Source organism: Neofelis nebulosa, chromosome 6 (assembly GCF_028018385.1).
Source record: "Neofelis nebulosa isolate mNeoNeb1 chromosome 6, mNeoNeb1.pri, whole genome shotgun sequence".
In the NCBI taxonomy this organism is placed as follows: domain Eukaryota; kingdom Metazoa; phylum Chordata; class Mammalia; order Carnivora; family Felidae; genus Neofelis; species Neofelis nebulosa.
Window position 1 is genome coordinate 127429062 of NC_080787.1, and position 22827 is coordinate 127451888.

At 42.1% G+C, this 22827-nt stretch overlaps 1 protein-coding gene across 1 annotated transcript; it reads right to left on the reverse strand.

The window, feature by feature from the left end:
- Nucleotides 1–701: 701 nt before the first annotated feature.
- IFNGR1 (interferon gamma receptor 1) lies at nt 702–22707 on the reverse strand. The gene is made up of 7 exons (XM_058735414.1): nt 22161–22707; nt 11535–11649; nt 10669–10832; nt 8716–8885; nt 6400–6586; nt 3752–3879; nt 702–1838 (listed from the first exon to the last, which is right to left on the reverse strand). Exons 1-7 carry the CDS (start codon nt 22690–22692, stop codon nt 1278–1280), a joined length of 1857 nt encoding a protein of 618 aa, XP_058591397.1. The 5' UTR covers nt 22693–22707; the 3' UTR covers nt 702–1277.
- Between the last annotated feature and the right edge of the window lie 120 nt (nt 22708–22827).

Consider the following 22827-nt stretch of genomic DNA (forward strand, 5'->3'; position numbering starts at 1 on the left):
AGAGGTGTATTTAAAAATTTTGGGGGGGGGTCAATTAATTCATTTGAATCTTAAAATTACTACCCTCTTAGTAATTCCCAGGAACTCCTTGTGTAATATAGAAATCAACTCTTGGTTTGCCTCTTGCTGGGACTCTCTCTTCATACTACATGCTTTTCAGGGCTCCCACCCACCCCAATGGCTTTGACCACTATCGTTATGCTAGAGACCCCTCAATCTTAATACTCTGCAAAAAAAATCTGCCTTTTTGTTTCTTCCCCAAAGAGCTTGGGACAGTGTCCTGTACATTGGATGCTAAATATTGAAATACAGACGTAGGGGGCGTCTGGGTGGTTCACTTGGTTAAGCGTCCGACTTCGGCTCCGGGTCATGATCTCGCAGTTGGTGAGTTCGAGCCCCATGTTGGGCTCTGTGCTGACAGCTCAGGGCCTGGAGCCCTGCTTCAGATTCTGTGTCTCCCTCTCTCTGCCCCTCCTCCACTTGCACTTTGTCTCTCAAACACTAAAAAAAAAATTAAAAAAAAAAAAAAGAAATAGACATAAAAGGACCATTCTTAAAGATTAGATTATTTTAGGACTGCTTTGAAGATTAGATATGAATAATTACGAAACAATTCTATAGCCTTACTACGTGGAAACAAGCAAATGGATAAAAAAAAATCAGGTTAACTGCCTGAGTGCTTGAATAAATGAGTACAAAAATGAATTTTAAACATACTTTATTTACAAATATCTAAATACAACGTTCCATACAAAATATATACATGTGTGTATTTACATATTCTTTATGAAGTCTATTGACTGGAATTAGATTTTGAATTCACGTTTGGAAAACTTTCACGATTTCTTCTCAAAGTGAGCATTTAAAAATACTATGGACACAGACTTGCAAAAACAAATAACATGCTAGGGCACAGAAAAGGAAAACAAAACAAAACGAAACTAGTTTACAACTGGAAGTGATAAGAAAGGACCTGAAGCATCTCACCCACTGTCGTGGGAAGCAGGATTCTTAGCATGTTCGCTGATAATGCAAGCTGGATGGAAAAGTTCCTATGTGACAACGGTTTGTTTCTTTACAGCTTCTGCAGTTTTCGGGCCAAATCTGACAGTGCCACAGAGGCTCTTTGCCCTTTATGTAAACCAAGATACTACTGTATTTGGTGAATGTCGACAAAGAAACGGCTTCTAAAATCATGATCTCTTCATGAAATCGAGGCAGAAAAACCGTCTGGGGAAAAAGGTAGATCCTTCCGGGATGGCGCATCTTCTCTGATCTCAGGAAAACTCTTTGGAATCTGCTGTAAGTCTGTAACCAATCAAGGATTCCTTACCGCCTTCATCCACCAGCAGATCCACTAATACGTGCGGCTTGTCATAACCAAAGGAGGTGGTCGTGTTTCTCAGCATTACGGACTCCTGTTCCTCGGTCTTTATTTCAGGCTTACTACTTGGGGGAAATTCTGAGTCCGAGAAGCTCTGCGATTCCACAGTGCCACTCTCGGAACCATTTCTGGAGTGATAGGAGTTTAAAGCGACAACACAGGTTTCAGAGTGGTTACTATTTGAACGGACAGAATTCTCTCTCATTATCGGGGTCTGAGGGCTATCAGGAGCCATGTCAGAAATAGTCCCTTCAGGGGTCACCACTTGTAGTTCTTCGTGGTGTCCCATTTTTTCCAGACTGTCTTCAGCAGGCAGATCTGAAATCGTCGCTGGAGACAACTGCTCTTCCCAGACCATCTTCTCATTTTCTGAGACAATTGGTTGGTAGGTGATGGGTGATACACATTTCGATTCAGATTTTGTCTCCGAAGAGGCATTTTTCACCACAGAGAGCTAAGGGAAGAAAAATAAATGATGAAACATAATGAATTATTAAATTTAAGTGCACATCCTTAAAAAGAAATGCTCTAAGAATAATGGTCAATGAAATATACCACCAAATGGTATATTTATGGTAATAATATAATGGCATCTGGTGGTTGCCTTTTCTTGCTTTTTAATAAAATATACTATATTAAGATTAAGAAGAAGTTTTTAGAATTTTTAAAAAGTCATCCGCCATCCAACTAGTCCATGTTGCTTTTTCTATGTGTCTTCACACGTATGCACATTACATCTATAGCCGGAGAATACCTACTTATAGAATATTCTCACCATTCGCCTTCATAATTACAATTTTTATTATAATCTTCACTGCCTCCTGATTCCTCTATCCTGATTGATTAACGCAATTTCTCTAATCGTAGATATTGAAGTGTTCCCTATTTTTATGATTTATGAAACGTGCTGAAGTGAATATTTTTACACATCTTTTTATTTATGAAGTGGCTTTATAAGAATAAATTCTTGGGGCGCCTGGGTGGCTCAGTCAGTTCAGTGTCCGACTCTTGATTTTTTGGCTCAAGTCATGATCTCGTGGTTCATGGGAATGAGCCCCACGTTAGGCTCTGCACTGACAGCAAGGAGCCTGCTTGGGATTCTCTCCCTCTGTCTCTCTCTCTGCCTTTTAAACATTAAAAAAAATAATAATAATTTCTTAAAGGTAGAATTACTAAGTCAAAGGCTGTGGCACGTTTATGACACTCCTACACTCTCTACCCATTATATGTTTACCTTCCCACCAGCGCTGGATTACTTTTCCCACTTTACACCAGTTTCCTACTAGTGGAAGTACTGAATATTCAGGTTTATTTTTCCTTCTCTAGTGCGTGTAAAGTTGTGGACTGCAAGGTTGCGTTCTACTTAACTACTTACTTAGTATGGACAAATACTAGAATTCACACGTGAATTCTCTCCTGTTGAGAGAAAGGTGTTTTCAATACAAATTGAAAAGTCTCCTTTGCGTATCATGGATATTGTTCCTGTTATATTCCATCCAAGTAGCTACGATCCTGTTACCTGTAAATGGGCTTTTCATTGCATAAAGGCTTTTATTTATTTTTGGAATGTTTATTTATTTTTGAGAGAAATAAATCATGTTTATTTTTGAATGTTTGTTTATTTATTTCCCATGAGGAGGGGAGGGCAGAGAGAGAGAGGGAGACAGAGAATCCCAAGCAGGCTTCACACTGTCTGCACGGAGCCCGACACAGGGCTCAGACCCACGAACCGTGAAATCATGACCTGAACCAAAGTCGGGACGTTCAACCAACTGCACCCAGGGCATCCAGGCGTCCACACAAAGGCTTTTAAATACTAGACATTAAAATGTGAAACTTCCAGTCTCATGTGTGACCGCCTTTTCTTCTACAGTCCAACCATAACAATAGTGTTGCTGTATTTTGAGATTTTCAAACGCCATGCTTTCTTGATGCTGGGCTTTGGCACATACTGTCCCTCAGTACCTGCATAAACTCCTGTCTTTCCATCAAGATTGCTCAAGCCTCACCGCCTCTAGAAAGGCCACAACTAACCAGCACCCTCCAAAGGTGGATGAAGTCCTTGCTGGCCTGTGTGGAAAGCTCTGTGTTTGAACACTGTTCACTCACTGATACTTATCTTTTTCTCCCACTATTCTTGAAGCTCCTTAACAGACTTATCCAATCGTGTTCTTGTTTTGTGCATATATGAAAGCACACGATGTGTAGTAAAAATTATGGGGTTTTGGATGGGTGGTAGATTGAGTGATTGATGATAGGGGATACGCTGCTGAACATCATTCTACTTAAAAAATTAAACAACTATCAAAAAGGTCCAAGTTAACGTGTTAGTGTATACAATTAAAGAAAAATATTTAAATATTTTACCAGGGACTTTGGTAACATGATGGTTTTTCTCTTAAAGGGATTAATCTTCTTAGTGTAACAACATACAAATACCACGACGAGAACTACAAAAAGGAAGAGAACGGCAACAACTGGAACCCAAACAGAATCTAAAAAAAAAAGGGAAAAATCACAAATTAGAATTAAGATGGAATGCTGCTGTATCTGTGAAATAGTTATAAAGCCTTAGTGCTTTGCCCGTCAGGTGATTAATATGGTCCGGACTGCAAAGAGCACTTGCCGTAGAAGTCAGGTGAGGTGACCAAAGACTCAGGAGCCTGTCCTAGAGACCAAGGTGATTCTTTCCAGCTCTGCGATTCTCCACTTTCTGCCACCATACCTTCATGATGCAAAGTGGCTAGAACAGATTTTTCGTAACAGTTTTCTTGCTTTTTTATTTTTTAATCTCTTTTCACGTTTACTTTTTTTGGAGCGAGACGGACAGACAGACAGACACAGAGAGTGAGCAGGGGGAGGGCAGAGAGACAGGGAGACACAGAATTTGAAACAGGCTCCAGGCTCTTGAAACAGACTCCAGGCTCTGAGCTGTCAGCACAGAGCCCAACGTGGGGCTTGAACCCACAAACTGAGAGATCATGACCTGAGCCGAAGTCGGACGCTTAACCGACTGAGCCACCCAGGCGCCCCTTATAACAGTTTTTCTTCATGCCCTGAATATAGGGTGTTTCCAGAGTTACAGTTTTCTCTCCATTAACAAGGCAAAAGAAACATAAAATGGGAAAGATTTGTTTCAGAGCACATTTATAATCACTGCTGTGTATTCTGCTCTAATGCTGCTTTTTATTTTTCAAAGCACAATCTTCCGCGTTCTAGCTGCACAGTCCTCTCTTTCAAATGAACAGTCCTCTACAGATCACGGTGGTGTTTGACCTCTCTACCGGCATCTTATTACCTTTGATTTCGATTTCAAAGTTACCTTTTTGGAACAGCGACTCTGGAAATTGCTACTAAGGGAATGCTTGTATAACACATTTTATAGGATGTGGAAAAAACAAAGTTATTACGGCAGTAAAGATCAGATAATGACATAACTAACATCAGCGCTGTGTTTAGAAGCACAGTCCAGGCAGGCAGGGAAACTGAGCCACAGTGGTGCCACCATGTGGCCACCGTGCCAGCCAGTTTATAAATCACATTTTTGAAAACTAAATCTAAGGTATCTGCATTACTTCGAATTTTGTGTGTTAGTAAGAACTTTATTTTTCAAAACAACACAATCCAAGAGAGTGTAAAATGCACTGCATTGCTTTCAGTCACCTATGTGAAACCCTTGTCCTAATGATCTAAAAGTTATCAATATTAGGGGCGCCTGGGTGGCTCAGTCGGTTGAGCGTCCGACTTCGGCTCAGGTCATGATCTCGCGGTCCGTGAGTTCGAGCCCCGCGTCAGGCTCTGGGCTGATGGCTCAGAGCCTGGAGCCTGCTTCCGATTCTGTGTCTCCCTCTCTCTCTGCCCCTCTCCCATTCATGCTCTGTCTCTCTCTGTCTCAAAAATAAATAAATGTTAAAAAAAATAAATAAAAAAAAATAAATAAAAGTTATCAATATTAAATTTTAGGCCTTTGGTCTAGTTCTTCAGCCTAGATTCCCATTCTTCAAAAAGGTACTTGTAACAGAAAATTTTTGTTCCCAGGAGATATGTTCTAAAAACAGGCTGACAATTGGAAAAAAACATATATACACAAAGACAGTTATCAAAGCATGATCTATCATAGAAAAAAATCTGTAAGTAATCTAAAAGTCCAAAATTGGGGAACATTAAATAGAATACACGTTCTACATGATAAAACAGTCTGAAGATATTATAAAATAGAATTAATAAAGTATGTGAAATAAAATGGAAAAATACTTATAATAAATACTTAAAGCAGTACACAAAATTATATACACTATACAATATGATCACAGCTATGTAGAAAAAGAGAACAGGATGAGGAAAAAAAACACCAAACTGTAACTGAATATTTGGATGATAGAACTATCGATAATTTTGTTTTCTTCTCGCTTTTTAGATTTTATAAATTACCCGTAATGAACATTTAAATTTCATAACTGCAAAGAACGGCCCTAATTTCAGCTAAGGTAGGTGCCCCTTGAGAATGTCAGTCCTAAAGTTCTATTATATGTACCCCCTCACACAAAGAAAGTATGATGAAATAAACTTATTTTTAAATAAACTTATCAATATTTTTGGATATTAATTTCTAGTATTTATCCAGTTCACATCACATAAGCCAATGAATATTTTTGCTATTCAGTTTTTAAACTTGCCACCCCCACAAAGAACACTGTAATGGGTACATAACACCTTGCCATGTGGAAATAGTTAAGCTGACTTCTGTCTCTACGTGTAATCCTGAAGTGCACGGAGTTTTAGGTGTTGTATTTCTTTCTTTCCTAGGTCAAAAGGTCATCATGTGGCTTTCTTTAATCGGCCGTTTTATATCTTGTAATGCCTGAGAAATGAGCTTATTTGTACTTTTGAACTTCTCTGAGGAATGGAACCATTGCATATTTTTAAACGAACAGAGATTTATTGAAACTGCCTCTTTTCAACACCTAGCTCGCCCATCACTCCCTGTATTTAGGACAAAACCAGCAGAAACTTGCCTTCCATGTGTTTGCCATCCAAAGTGGTAACACAAAGTTCTTTGGACTGTTCAGTTGTAACAAGCCATGTTTCTGAGAATCCTTTTGTCCAAGCACAGTACTCAGAATCCAACGAGGACACTGGGACAGTTAGATAGCACTGAGTCTCATTGCAATTATCTTCCTCTATATCCGTTTTATATAAGGTCTGCATGGGAACAAACGACAGTGAAAATGTGTGGCTTCTTTTATTCTGCAAAAACAAACAAAATCACCTACATTTACCTGATCAAACCCCTGAAGAGAATATATGGGATGAAAGTTGAACCACGTCTGAAAATAGCGTTGTGGATATCAAATAGTAAGTCAATTTTGTTGTTTCAATACAGCATTATGAAATGTCTCCAGTAAAATGTTCTTTTTAGGTATCATAACTTTTAAAACTCAAATAGCAAGAATGTTCACTGGTCATCGTTAAACCAGCAAACGTTCATTAGTCCCATTCCAGTAGTGCTAGAAACAGGTGGGGAGAGCTATAAACCCATCTGTAGGAAGAATAAGAAAGGTATTTCGCAAAGACTGTAGCAGCTCTTGGCCGTGGTACACAGAAAGGACCGAGACAGTCTCTGGCAGTTTACCATTCATTCCGCCAAAGTGTGTGCACCACCTGTGCCAGGTAGGGCCTGAAGACACGAAGGTAGGACAGCAGTACCTGACCTCAAACAACTTCCGCCAGAGCCGAAAGAAATGTGAGTGATGAGTAGAGCAAGGGGGACCGTTAATGGAACTGGGAATATCCAAACCACAGAGGAGCAAACAGTCTTCCGTGTCAGAAAAGACTTCAAAGGGGAGATGAAATGCCAGCTGAACACTGGAAAATGAGTAGAAATTTGCCAAAGGTGAGTGGGCGGAGAAGGGCATTCCGTAAAGAGCACGGCACCCGCAGGGAACTAAGAACACAACAGCAGTTCGCCAAAGCACAGATACAATTCAGGTGAGAAGGGACGGGGAGACAGAAAGCTGGAAAGGACGCAAGAGGCCAAATCACGAGGGTCTCGCAGGCCACTCCACGAGAGGGAATTCAGGCCTTAACTGTGTAGCTGGTGGGGATTTGCTACAGGGTTTCAGGCGGTGAAGTACTATGGTTAGATGTGCACGTCAAGAGGACAACTCTGCTAAGCATCTAGAGCCAAGTTTTAAAAATCTAAGTCAGATGTCACTCCTCCCGCTTAAATCTTCCCAGAGGCACAACACCTCAGTCAGAATAAAAGTCAAATCCTTCCAGTGCCCCACCGGATGTGGCCCCCCCAGTGACCTCTGACCTCATCCGCTCCCGGGCTCTGCTGAGTCCCGCTGCTCTTCACGTGCCCAGTGTGCTTTTGCCAGATTCTCTGCCTGAAACATTCTCCCCAGACGTGCCCGTGGAGCTCACCTCCTAACCTTCCCCAGCACTGGCCGCAGTAACACCTTCCCTGCTCCAACCACCCTACCGAAGACCACAAGCGCCCCCAACGCTGCTGCCCATCTCCCCCCTCCCTGCTTTGTTTCCCTGCTTCGCGCATCACCGGAGGTTTGTCTAGAACACGCAGAACATGTGCTTGACAAACACTATTAAATAAAGCAGCGGCAGTGCCGTGGAGAATGGATGGACTAGCACAATTCCAGTCCAGGCGTGGGCTGCACACCGGTGCCAGAATGCAAGTACATCCCCACCGCAGTACTGCCACTTTTTGTTTCCAAAACAATGATTTCCGATCACAGCTTCATGTTACGTTACATCACTACCAATGCGGAGGGAAAGATTAAAATGATCCTCACTTTGCCAGGGCAGAAATAAACAGGTTTAAGATCCTCAAACAGAACCATGCTGTTAAGTGAGGCAAAGACACCAGTGCTAGTGATGAACTCCAAGCCAGTTCCCTCCACCAGCACTCGTTTAGGTCGTGTTTCTTTTCTTTTCTTTTTTTTAACATCTATTTATTTATTTTTGAGAGAGAGAGAGACAGAGCACAAGAGGGGGATGGGCAGAGGGAGAAGGAAACACAGAATCCGAAGCAGGTTCCAGGCTCCGAGCTGTCAGCACAGAGCCTGATGTGGGGCTTGAACTCATAAACTGTGAGATCATGACCTGAGCCGAAGTCAGATGCTCAACCGACTGAGCCACGCAGGCGCCCCTAGGTCGTGTTTCTTAACAAAACCTATGGTAAGGTCTATGATCTGTAAGTCTTGTCTGAATGTTCATAAGCATTCTACTATTGTTACACCACATGTGGAAACAACTTCACGTGAGCAACAGAAAACCTGCCATTTTGGAAAAGACGAAATAGAAACACATACCTCATTTCCATTTATTCTCAGATGCACCTCGTACTTGAATGAGTAACAATTTTCTTCACCATATATGGCTACTGGCTCCCTTCCACTTATAATAGCTAAAGGGTGAAATATGTCAATAATGACGTGTTTTTCCATGTTTCTGATGCCCAGTTCAGGTGGTCCAATTTTCCCTGTGGTTGGGGGAGGGGGGGCAGGGACAAAAAAAAAAATGCAGAATTAGTATTCCCCTGGAACTTTATAGTACATTGCATAAAACTGCCAAAATCAATCAACCTAGTCTTTCTGTTGTTGTTCTAAAGCAGGATCATGTTTAAACCATTCCACAAAGATCTAGATGATATTCTGTATGTTCTTAATAAAGGGGCGCCTGGGTGGCTCAGTCAGTTAAGCATCTGATCTTGGCTCAGGTCATGGTATCTCACAGTCTGTGGGTTCAAGCCCCATGTCAGGCTCTGTGCTGACAGCTCAGAGCCTGGAGCCTGCTTCGAATTCTGTGTCTCCTTCTCTCTCTGCCCCTCCCCTGCTTGTTCTCTCTAAAATAAATAAACACTTTTAAAAAATAATTAAAAAAAATGAATGTTCTTAATAAATGTTTAATTAATCTCAAGCAGGAAGTATTCTTATCTAACCTAAACTTCTCTTTAGCAGTTTAAATTCTAGTCCTAAAGGAAAACAAACAGTTGGGTCATGAGCTCTGGTCCTGAGTTCTGGTAAAAAAACAAAACAAAACAAAAAAACCTTACCATAATAGAAGCTCTGTTATTTTTCCTTTTCCTTTGGTTCTGGTAGATTAAAAAGGAAACCTGTTCTCTAAAAAATGTTTCAGAAAAGGCATTTTAGTTACCTTTGAACACTCACTGAAACTCTTTGTACCTCCAACACCTATAGATGTCTGGCATGAGGCTCTTATAAAAGTTTGCTAAATAGATTCAATTTTTATAGTGAAAATCAAAACCAGATATTTATTCACTTGACAAATATTTATTATGTGTCCCTGATGCTCGAGACTTTGCTGGTGAGCCATTTACCTATTCTTCACATATTTATTGCACACTTACCATGTACCAGGCAGGTTTATTTTTATCTTCAGGGCCTGGCATATTTTCTAGCACATAGTGTGCCATTGATAAATCTGTGTGGGAAAAATCTGATATACAGATGGGCACAGTTCACAGATGACAAAGGCATGGACTCGAGGGAATAAAATTATTTCAAGGGTAAGTGGAGGAAGGGCCAATGGAAGAGACTGGGTAGGCACAGCTGAAGCGTAGGAGCAGAATCAAGGCCATAGTGGAAGGGAAGACATGTGGCAACTGAAGAAGGGAGAGAAGTTGAATGGCAAGGCACAAGGGCCTAGAAGACTAGGGAGGAGTCACATGATTAATCACTTCTTTACCCTCAAGTGAGGGTAGGAGAGCTACAGGTAGGATTTCAATCAGAAAAGAGGAATTGGTGCTGAAGATTCTGGAGCTTAAAGTCATAACTATGCCATGGGGATGTGATGCTGGCAGGAGAAAGGGCTGACAATCACTGGGGTTGAGGAGACTGCAGAAATCTAAAATTTCTTAATGTATTAAGTTGGTATATAAAATTCCCAAGGGCCTTGGGGACTGGGCACACGGAGGAAGAACGAGAGCAGGTGCCCCTGGCCTCGGTAAGTGTAACCGAGCAAGGAGCATTGGAGGAGGGGAGCGGGGGAGGCCGGTGCAGAGCCCAGCAGGGTAGCACCGATCCGTGTTTACAGGGAGTAGAAATGCAATGGTTTAGACGGGGCAAAGTGATGGGCACCTCTCAGCCCTATTTTGTGGAGCTCAGGGAAAGAGGAAGATACAAACTCCCTAAATTCTTCCAAAGGTTTCCTGGGCATTGCGATAATTTTTAACAAGTGCTAATAAAAGTAAATACATACAGAAGATGTGTGTCAGTATTTTCAAATTTCAAAATTCTACTCACCTTGTTTACACAAAATAAATTCTTTGGACTCTGCATAGGCTGATTCTTTTTGTCCAAGTCTAGCTTTAATTCTGGCCCAGAGAGAAAGTGATGGATCGGTAATTGCGGAAAAGATATTACAAGAATGATGAGAGGTATTGCAGGCATCAACCCAGATTGCCTCCCTAAAATGAAGACGAGTAAAGAAACAAGGGTAACGTTTGTTAATCTGTACACTTCAATCATCTCTGTCTGTGCTTTGCTTTTCACTCACAGCATGGAGCTGGTAGCTGGTCGAAAGAGCTAAGTAAGAACAGGATGGAGAAGCCAGACAAAGGAGGAAGCTCTTACTCTGGTTAGAAGTCCTATAAACTCCTTTACTATAAAGAGGCTCAATTCAAAATACAACACTTGAACAAAGTACATTCCATATGTAATTGTAAAAAATCTGGTCTTTAAACAATTCTAGATTCTATTAACATCGATAATCATTACTTGATTGCAGAACCTAACACATTACAAAGACTCTTAACAGGAACTCCTAAAATTGTTCTGAAATTCTCATCTTTCTGCTAAACAACACATTCACTATGGCAAGTAAGATGACCTCACTTTTAAAACGAATTCTAAGCTTTATTTGTCATGCCTTAAAAAAATTCTGAAAGTTGCTGAGACTCCTCTACTTGAATTTGACAGGAAGAAGAACTAAAAGGCAGGAAGTCTTGTGAAAATAACTAATTTGCGTCCTTAGAGCTTCTGGAAGTCTACAAGCAGCTTAGGAAGTTCTGCCACATGGGAAAGGAAGATGATGGGGCAAAACACAGTCATGGAAAGTACAAAGACCTAGGCAAAGAAGAATAAAAAGGATGAAAAGAGTTAACACTTACCCATAGTTCTTTACCTGTACGATAAAAACAGGGGTCTGTGACATGGTCGGGTAGTCCCAAGATAGGACAGTATTAAAGTTATAGGCCTTAATTTCAATATTCGTTGGTTTTGGCACTGTAAGAGATTCAAAAAGTAAAATGGGCAATTGTAAGAAACTAACATTAACATTAGAAAACCTCACAAAGAGCCATGGTAGCCGAATACGTATTTTGAAGAAAGGGAGAATTTGCCAGAACAGACTATACAATTATTTAATTGAGATGTATAAAAATTAATTTTATTGGAAAATGTATAGAGTTCTGATTCAGTTTAAATTACTGAAACAACCCTGGGATACACGGGAAATACAAGTATCGTAAAGGCCATAAATTCCTCTCATGTTTCGGGAGTTTTTATGAACAGATGCACTACCTGTTGTAATAATAATCCTGAATTCGTTTAATCACTAGCATTTCCTATATTTGATACCACAGATTGCCTTCAACGTCTAGAGAGCTGGCTACCCCAAGCGATGGCCAATTTCAGTCTAAAATACCATCCGGGCTCTCAACTCTCTACTCGGTATCATTACACACGTTCAGCACCTCGTCTCTAGCCCAGGAATAGCAGCCTAATAATGGCCTGAAGGAGCCATCCACCACTTGAGTTTCACTAACATTTTGCTCTCTGGGGTGTGCAGGGCTTTTCACAAAACACGCCCAATATTTCTTCTCCCTTTTGCTCTTTTAAACCATTTTAGAAAGGGTTTGCTAACATGGGAGTCCCATGAGAGAACAGGCAGAAGTCACTTTAACATCTTGTTACTATTTATGAAAAGCAGCCACGTATTCCCCTGCTCAGTGTAGACGGCTGTTGTCTACCACCCCTTGGAAAACAAACATACACATACATCTCCTCCCTTCCTCCTTTTCTTTCTCCTTCCTTCTCTCCCACGCTTCCCTTCTTTATGAGCGAACATGAAGATACAGAGTTGGTGATATGACCTCAATTTTAAGATTATTCAATCCTACCTATCTGAAAACCATTAAACATAATATAATTACAATTAAAATAAATGAATAGCAATGTGGTCAGTGCAGTGGCTTACAAACATAAGTCATCATCAGCCTCAAAAATTCTAAGAGAGGGGAGCCTGGGTGACCCAGTCAATTAAGCGTCCAACTCCTGATAACAGCTCAGGTCTTGATCTCAGGGTCATGAGTTCAAGCCCTGCACTGGGCTCTGCGTTGAGCATGGAGCCTACTTATAAAAAAAAAAAAAAAAAGAGAGCTAAAGTGTTTTTTTTTTTTTTTTTAAAGGTACTCCAGCTGATAATGATGATTACTTAGGGTTGTATAACGTGGATGGGCTCCAATAAGAAAAATACTCCCTGGGCTGGACATTAGGAAGTGTGGGTTCTTTCTTCGCTATACTGCTAGTCATTTCAGATTTCCTGATCTGTCACGTGAGGTGTTAATTTCACATATATAAGGTATTTCCTTACTATTAAAGGAAACACCTCCTAGATTTTTTCCCAAAGCAAAAATTCCAATATTCAAATCCAAGCTGGTGCATTGCTTTAATTTTCAATTATTTCACACTTGTATTATCTTTTTTTAAAATCTTTATTTATTTTTCATAGAGAGACAGAGTGTGAGCAGGGGATGAGCAGAGAGAGAGAGGGAGACACAGAATCCAAAGCAGGCTCCAGGCCCTGAGCTGGCAGCACAGAGCCCGACGTGGGGCTTGAACCCACGAACCCCAAGATCATGACCTGAGCCAGTCAGATGCCCAACCGACCAAGCCACCCAGGCGCCCCTCACACTGTATTACCTTTTTAAAGCAGAACACGGATCAAGAATTATTTAGGTAAAAAATACAGACTTATGGGCAATTAAATTCTAAGGTCTTTCCTCCCCCCCCCCCCCCCCCCCCGTTTTCTGGCTATTTTCTTCCTTGATATCAGTGGTTTTCAACAAGAGATGATTTTTTTTGTCCCCGGAGGGTCATTTGGCACTGTCAGGAGACATTTTTGGTTCTCACTACTGGGTGTAGTGGTAGGGTACTCGTAATTTTTTTTTTATTATTTAGGAGGAAAAACTAATTTAAAAACAGAATTTTTTTGATACTCCAATATATTTTTCATGGCTTCTCCCGCAATGAATAGCTTTGATTACTGCCAAAATGTCTAACTTCCATATTACTTATTAAACAGTGTGACAATCTGTGCCAAAAGGTCGAGATTATGAAGCTGGGAGGATGTCTCACAGATTCAGATACTACATACCTATCCTGCGTATGCGCTTTCTGCAGCCTGTGATCAGACACCTGCAAGTTTTCCATTTGCTCTTCCTGAAATACAGCTGACAGCTGTTGGTACCTATCATCTTTGGTTCTCTAAGCAATTTCCTTGCAGGTGGGCCAGAAAGCACTGGCCTTGCCAGATTTAGCCCTGGTTCTTTTCTTTTGCTTTTTGGTAGAGCAACCATGACCCTACTTAGCAGGGGGTACCGAAGCTTTCTTTTTCTAGGTTTTTAGAAATGTTTTTATATGCTTGCACCTTAATTCATGAAACGACCTAGTCTCAAACAGTGTATAATCTGTGGTTGAGAAGGAAATACAAGGCACTCCCCGCCCCAGGTTCAGTTCAACATTAATATCAAATAATATCCACACATATACACCTAATTTTCAACCTAAGATAGGTACTGGATGCTAAGAAAACTCATAATGAATCTGAAATTCTCTCAGAAGCCATTTCTTAATTTCCGCCTCTTTTGCCTCTCCAGAGGCTGAGAATTTTCAAACCACCAGGTTCTGGTTCTTATATAACAGTCATTCTCCTGAGTACTCTCTCTAGTCCTGCATTTTACTCTAAGAAGCAAGAAGAAACCATGTGGCACCTTCAGCACTGCTCAGAGACCTCCCCGCCAGGTTGTGCCGGGCACCAGGCACATTTCCTATTCTACAGACTCCCTTTCCTGTTCCTGAAAGCCCACAGCGTGGCTAAGCTTTCTGCCTCTGGTAACTAGGACCTGACTTCCTCCAGTTTCCAGTAAAAGTGAGTTCTTCACTGCCTTTTGAATCTCTTTAAATATATATATATATATATGCCCAATAGGAATGACTTTTAAATTGTATAGACTCCAACTGAGATTCCTGTATTTGAGAAACATGCATATAGAAGCCAACCTATATAAGAGTATTAAGTAAAGTGCATTTATATTTAAGAAGTTACTGAATCATAATTATAAAACCACACAGAACAGTGGATGTGTATATCAGATTAGTTTTTAATGTGAATCAAATGGGGTTTCCCATAATTTAAGCAGAAGCTTGCCCTGGTTAGACTAGAACAAGGGCTTAAGTCACAGCTTTCAAAGCAATCAAGACAGGCAGGTAGTGGAAGGAGGAGGGTCCAATGGATTGTAACAGACAAGCATTACCATTATAGTAAAGGAGAAACTCGGAAGTAACCTGTGGTTTTAATGCTACCAGAAGAGAAACTGTGTGGTTATTACACATCTGCCTTTGTCATTATTTGCCAAACTCGTACAGTAAACAGCCATGAGTAGTTTTCTCGTTGTTTCAGAATTTTGTGACCTAAAGTTTAAACTGTTATACATTCAAATTAAAATAATGAAGGCTTACAGCAAATTTCTATTCATAAGAAATTTACCTTCTATCAATAAAAATGTGAGGAGAAACAGCATGAGGATTATCTATAGAGTTTAGGGAAAGATCCTACTAGAGTATCTAATAAAATTGAACAATGTTACGGATTTCTCCCTCTCTGGAAAATGCCCAACTAGCTTTCTGGGACTCCGGTTGTTTTTGGAAATGGATTCAGTTATTTGATACATTGTGTCTACAAACGACCCAGAATGAACTTCAGCTGTTTTAAAATCTGCTTCCCAGGATGCCTCTTAGGGGATTTAACAAAACTAAACAGAGGAAAGAAGAATCAGTTCTTTATCACGCTGGGGGGGGGGGGGGGGGGGAAGGGAGAGTTCTGGTTATAATCAACTGTTTCCTCTTGATAAACTGGGAGAGACAGGATATGGAAAAAGAGCAAGAGGAGGACAGAAAAACTGACGGAGATCAGCAGGTGAGGGAGCAGCGCCACAAAACAGGGCAATGGGGATGTCACCGAAGACCAAAAGCCAGAACGGCTCTGTTCTAATTGCTGGGGACAGCAGCAGAGGGGAAGCAGGGAACTACAGACATCTCCAGGTCTCTTCTGCGTGGATGCTAACCAGAGTACAGGCTGCACCTGCCCCCCCCCCCATTCCATAACCACCAACAGCATCTGCACCGTGACTGAAAAAGCGACAGCCACAGGAGCTCTTCACCAATGTGAACACAGCAGCAAAGACTATAAAAGACGGGCACATCTAAGGCAGAACAGAGCTCTGCAGTCTGAAGACATCCGTTTGACAATCTGCCTGCCAACCTCCCTACGGGAAGGACACGCTGAGAAGCATAAAGAAAGATACAGGGGTCGGGAATTAAATTGTTTTGGGGGATTCTACGCCATCTGACACTACAGGTCAAACACAAATGCTCCAGATGAAAGCATCCAGACCCTTCTGTGAATGAACAACTGTCAGAGAAAAGTTCTAACACTTTCCCCAAATGAAAGATGCAGGGCCACCTGCATGTTTTTACATGCTGGGGGTCTTATACACATGTAAGATGTTTTTACAAAGGGTTCTTCTTTCATTGCAAACTGAAAAATGACATGAGAAATTCAGGGGAAAAAAGTGAAAAATACCAAATCAAGACTTATGCATTTCTTTTCCAGAATATATTATGATGACCTCCTGAAAGCTTGTATAGAGCTGACAAAATAGCTATTTTGTTTTTCTTTTTAAATTTTTTCCTTTTTTTGAGAGAGAGAGTACACACAAGCAGGGGAAAGGGGCAGAGGGAGAGGCAGAATCTTAAGCAGGCTCCATGCCGAGCATGGAACCCGATGCGGGGCTCAATCCCAGGACCCCAGGATCAGAACCTGAGTAGAAATCAAGAATCAGACCCTCAACCAATGAAGCCGCCCAGGCACCCCAAAATGGCTATTTTCTTAATGCCTTTCAAATTTTTCTCTTAGCAAATAACAGCATCCTCTAGATTTTTTTTTAAATTTTCTTTTAATGCTTATTTATTTCCGGGAGAGAGAGAGAGAGAGAGAGAGAGGGAGCGAGCATGAGTGGGGGAGGGGCAGCGAGAGAGGGAGACACAGAATCCAAAGCAGGCTTCAGGCTGTGAGCTGTCAGCACAGAGCCCGATGCGGGGCTCGAACCCATGAGCTGTGAGATCAGGACCTGGGCCGAAGTCGGACACCTAACCGACTGAGCCACCCAGCTGCCCAAGCAGCAACCTCTAGATTTAAAAATAAAGACATTTTAAGAATTCTTGCACATGTTTCTTGCACATGTTTCAAGTGTTCATAAAAGTTTTGTACATGAAAATACATTTTTTTAATTCAAACATTTCAGTCTTTTCAGGCTTTCAATCATCCATCACTTTGTGAAACAAATACAAAAACAGTCTGTTTTCTGCTTCTGTTGCTTTCTTATACCTTCGGAAAAAAAGTGCCAGAGCTAAGGGTTCAAATAATAAAATAATTATTGTCCATAATAAAATTATTACTCTCTACAAAATAGTTCCTCAGCTGGATCAATACGATCAATACTCTTAATATCTCTGCAGTCTGCTCGTCTTCCTGTGTGTCTTCCGGATCTGGTTTTAGCATTCACTCTTTCTTAAGCTGTGGAACCCAGAATATGACAGACATGAATGAAATACTATTCTTCCTCTTCTTCTTAAACAGATGGACATATCAACTAGTGGCTTGTGCTGAATTTATAATTACCCCAAATCCCCCCAGATCTTTTACTCAAACCACCACCCAGTTAGTGCTTATCCAATAAACATCTGCTCAGCCACTTTCTGACCTGAAATGCAGGATTTTACACAGGCTCCCATTTATTCAGTTTCATCTAGAACAAGTGAGCAGCTGAGCCTATTTTAAATTTCTCATAGTTGAAATGGATAAGTTTGATTTCTTTATTTTTTAAATTTAATTATATATATTTATATATATATATATTTATATATATATTTATATATATATTTATATATATATTTATATATATATTTATATATATATTTATATATATATATTTATTTATAAATATATATATATATATATATATTTATATATATATATATATATATATATATATTTTTTTTTTTTTTTTTTTTTTTTTTAAGGTAGGCTTTACACCCAGTCCAGAGCCCAACACAGGGCTTGAACCCATGACCCTGAGATCAAAACCTGAGCTGAGATCAAGAGTCGGATGTGCTCCACTTTATTATGCATTGTCTTAGTTAACCCACACAAACCATTGTACGAGGGAGTTGAGATTATTACACGTATTTTTACCAATGAAAGAACAAAGGCTTAGAGAAGCTACTTAAAGGCAAGACAGTCTGTAAAGTTTTGCTGGTTTTAGTTAAGAAAAGCTACTGAAGCATCATTTTTGTCATAGTTGAAAAAAATAAGAAAATGACCTCCATATATGAACTGGAATTGGAGATGATTATTTGCTGATGACTTCACAAGCATCTAATTCAAGTAGTTTTACCTGATTTATCATACTACCACAATTATATGACGGCCACTGTGAAATCTGAACCATGTATGAAAGGAAATGATTTCTTTGGAATGGACACGACTGAATGGGTATTTACCATTCTGATTACTATGTGTTGGGATAACCCAAAATAAAGGGACTCCCGTAGTAAGAAAACTGTAAGGAAACGGATTCCTTCCTGTCGAGAATTCATTTAATTCTGGTTCAATTCTCCTTCTGTTTCTCTGTCCACTTAAAATGGAACCATTAAAGCATTGGTCTAGTTCCTATAATAACAAGGTGCTGCTACATTGTATTAGATAGCTTGAGGTTTTCCTAGATATAGAACCAAACTGTGGACCTTTCAAAGTCCATACGGATCATGTTTCAGAATAAGCTGAAAAAGAAAACTATTAGCCTGTTCAATAAATATAATTAGAATGCACTGTCATAAGTATTCTGAATTTCTGAAATAAGTAAAAATAGGATCCAAAGAAAATCAGGAAAAATTCAAGCACACCCAGAACATTATCCTCAAGTCAGAAAAGAGGCTTTCTCTACTTTATCAGTGGAGAAGGTAAATTAAGAGCCCCATATCTGTGCGAAAGTACAGTGTGCTCTTTAGGTAATACCCAGAGTGGAAGACAAAACTCTAAGAAGGGAGACACTGATTCACTTCAAAATATATATACTACTTTTATAGGTAAAACTGTATGAAAAGCAAAACACCACTGATTATTAGACAGCACACATGGTTCATTCTCCCTATCCATTCCCTAAGAAATATTAACAAAAGCCCATAACTGTAACACAATACATTCCCAACCACTTAGATTTTGCAGAGACTGGCTATATTCTCTTGCCTGCCTCCCTGTTCCTGCCAGATTCCCTCATCTGAGATGAACTACTAAATATACCAGTGAAACTCAACGCTATAAGATACACACTGAGTGTGTATTAAGTGTCAGGCACTGGTGAGCCAAGAAAGCTAGCCAAGAGCCAGAAGTAGGTTGTCCTAATGGGTTTTCCTCCTAATCTCTGGAGACTTTACATTTTATTTTATTTTTTTTTATTTTTATTTTTTTTGAGACTTTACATTTTAAACTAACTTTAAAAGCCTAGGGAACACAGCACAAACTAGAGAAATACACTGTAAAAATCTAGGCAAATGTATTGAAAATGCACTGAAAAAAGGAGGGTTGGGTGGGGGTGGGGGGGTCACTAGCTCTTGTGTTTGCAAAACGCTGGGGTATAGAAGGCCATAGGAGTAGATGTTCCTATGGGAGCAGACAGGCGACACTCCCAGGGCTGGCTTCAAGGATATGCAAATTGTGTAATCACAAGGGGGCCCACATTGTTCTAGGTGTTGGAATACACAAAATGGGGGTTACTCGGTTTCTGCTTTTGAGGATCATGATTATACAGCTAACAGCAAGTGCTAGGCACGGTTGTTAACTTCTCATCCCATCCCGTTTTCACGACAACCATATGATGTGGGTGCGATTGGCATCTCCATTTATGGAAGAGAAATCAAGGCACAAAAGAAGTCTGCCCCACTTGTAGAGAGCTCACTGGTGCTCAGTAGGGAGCTTGGCAGCTGGGCTCCAGAGTCCAAGTTCTTAATTAACCACTCTGCAAACTGCCATTACCTAGGGCAGCTTCCTTGCCTGCAAGGACAGTTGCCATATATTGTGGTAAGAGCCTGGACTTTCACACAAGCTACTGGAAAGCAAGATAGCCTGGCTGGGGAGGGGCCATACTCAGACAGGCGTGGCACATAGTTTAATGCTCCACCTACATCAGGAACCCTAGATACCCTCTTCCTCTCTTTCCACACCCAAACACCAGCTCCTGCTGACTCTGACTTTTAAATGTTTTTCAAGCTGTCATCTCTTCTCCATTGAAACTGCCCTTTTCATCAATTCCTCCCGACTTAAGCAGCGGCATAACTGGCCTCCCTCTTTTGGGTCTACCCCCAACCTACTGTGTAAGATGAACGGTCTTTCTAAATGGCTTCACTGATCCTGCATAAAATCATTTGTCTTCTTAAAATCCAGTGACTGCCCACCAACTTGAGCAAGGTATAGTGAGTGAGCATATTATTCTGTTGGCTCAGCACCAGTACTCCCTTCAGGAACATTATTTGTCTTCTGGGAACTCCCCTACCACCAGCCTCTGTAACATGGTCCTTCCCATGCCAGCTGGTGGCTGACCCAACCAAGTTGGGCAAATCAGCCTTCCCCTGGGATTCTGTCAGAACGGTGGAGGCTGCAAGATGTCAGAACCCAAAAGCTGTCAACATCCATGGTTCCTGCCAAGTAGGAAAAGGTATCCACATCCAGAGTCAATAATAAGCAAAAGAGTGTCTTGGCACTTTTGACTGACTGGTTCAGCTCTCTGAGGCCCAGATGGCATCTAGCCTTTCTAACTGTTGCTTGGATTCTCTACGCCAATAAATTCTTCTTTTTGCCTAGGTTAGCCAATGCTATGTTGCTGTCTCTTACACGTGACAATGCACTTCATTAACTGGTTCCTACCTCTCTCCCTATCTTAACTTCCCTTGTATCCTCACACACCTATTCTACAGTGATAACCCTTAGTATTCCACTAATTCAACATGCTGTTTCACACTTCTCCCTCTGCACACACAAGTCTCTCTCTACCTCCAGCTCCAGCTCCAACTCTGGGGTGATGTTTCTCTGGGAAGTCCTCCCTAAGTCCCCTCGTCAGAGTCAGGTACCTCTATCTTGCTTTCCAGTAGCTTGTGTGAAAGTCCAGGCTCTTACCACAATATATGGCAACTGTCCTTGTAGACAACGAAGCTGCCCTAGGTAATGGCAGTTTGCAGAGTGGTTAAAAACTTGGACTCTGGAGCCCAGCTGCCAAGCTCCCTACTGAGTACCAGTGACCTCTCTACAAGTGGGGCAGGCCTCTTTGTGCCTTGATTTCTCATCCATAAATGGAGATGCCAATAGCACCTACTTCATATGGTTGTTGTGAAAACGGGATGGGATGAGAAGTTAACAGTGTGTACCCAGCACTTACTGTTAGCTATCTAATCATGATCCTCGAAAATAGAAACCGAGTAACTCCCATTTTTGTATTGACAACGTCTGGAACAATACCTGTCCCAAGGAATGACTAATTGCTTGTTTGTGTGACTCTTATAGAGCAGTCCAAAGGACAGCTGGATACGAATACAGCACACCTAACAGGAGCTCACAGAGGAAGTCATAACACAGAGGTTCGGACCCAAAGTTGGCCAACGGTGCAGGAGGGTGGGTCTCCTTGACCCCTTCCAGGCAGCTGCTAACTGTGGGCACTGAACAGACACTCAAGACTGATGGGGTTTCTGATATTTTAGGTTTAACCCTGTTGCAGGAAAGATTCGCTGATTTCACTGGAGTTCCTAATCACCATTACACCGAGCTTTGGAAAGCGTATTCCCAGCACTTATTTCCGGAGAAATCCCAGCGAGCAGGAGGAAAAAAAAAAATGCTCGGAGGAACTAAGCTAAGTGAAGAGACGCATAGCCTGACAAATCGGCTCCTGAATTCACGCACTACACGACTTGCAGACTTAGATGTAAGATGGCCAGTCACTGCCACTTAATGATTCTCAGTTGGAGAGAGAACAATTCTCTCTTAAGGATTTTGGGTCCACCCTAAGAATATTTAAGTCATGGGCGCTGGCCACCGTCTACAAAATGTTGATCGGGAAACTCACTTATTTGAAAATGACTTAAAAGAACTGGAGGACCGAGAGGCGAGTTTTGTCATTTCGGCAACAACGGAAGAGGAGAGAAAAAGGGAACTTAAGTCCGCGGACGGCGCAGACCTGCGTGGCCTTCCCGGCGGTCGCGAAGACGTTCCGGGGCGACCGGGAACCCGGTGCGAGGTCTGAGGCTAAGTAGGACGCGGCCGCGCGGGGCGTGCTTCCAGATTCCTTAGTCCGGTCCCCTCCGCCGCGCCCCCCCCCCCACCGGCCGCCGCCCTGCCGAGAGCTACATACCCGAAGACAGCTCCAGATCCGCGGCGTTAATCTCAGCCCTACTCCCGACCTGGAAGACGAGGACGAGCAGAAGGAGGAGAGCCATGCTGCCCGGGGGTGCCTCGAGGTGCGGCCCTGAGAATAGGGCGTCCAGCCTGCAAGCCGACCCCCACGTCACTTCCGGACCAGAGGACCAACACTCCAAGGGGAGGCCGGACCCGCAAGCAGTGGAGGAGACAGAGTGGAGAGGCGGGGCCAGAGCACGAAGGCGGGGCCCCGGGGGGCGGGGAGACCAGGAGTGGGCCAGGCAGCGGGATAGGGCGGGAAGGCGGGACTGGGGCGGGGAAACTGGGCCTTGGGAAGGGAGGCGGAGCCAGGGAGGGGATGCCAGGAGTGGACTGGGCAGCGGGATAGAGCGGGGAAGCCGGGCGTGGGCGGGGCAGTGGGGGCTAGGGCGGGGAGTAGGAGGCAGGGTGGGGAAGCGGGAGGCGGGGGGAAGAGAGGCCGGGGGGCGGGGCCAGGATGCGGCCTGGGGGGCTGAGGACCAGGACATGAGAGGGAAGGTAGGACCCCTAGTGCCGAACCGGGCGTTGGCTAGTAGGCAAGCCTAGGACCGGAAGGCAGGAAGAGGCCGGTTCCAAGGACGCTCGGCCTTAAGGGCATGGAAGTCTGTGGTCCTGATAACGGC

What these genes read in the sequence shown, in the direction of transcription:
- IFNGR1 (XM_058735414.1), bottom strand. Translation starts at nt 22,692, where the DNA reads ATGTCCTGGTCCTCAGCCCCCCAGGCCGCATCCTGGCCCCGCCCCCCG. An exon ending in GGATCTGGAGCTGTCTTCGG is followed by an intron (nt 11,650 to 22,160) that starts GTATGTAGCTCT and finishes AATCTCTTACAG; the next exon opens with TGCCAAAACCAACGAATATT. An exon ending in TGAGAATAAATGGAAATGAG is followed by an intron (nt 6,587 to 8,715) that starts GTATGTGTTTCT and finishes GTTCCCATGCAG; the next exon opens with ACCTTATATAAAACGGATAT.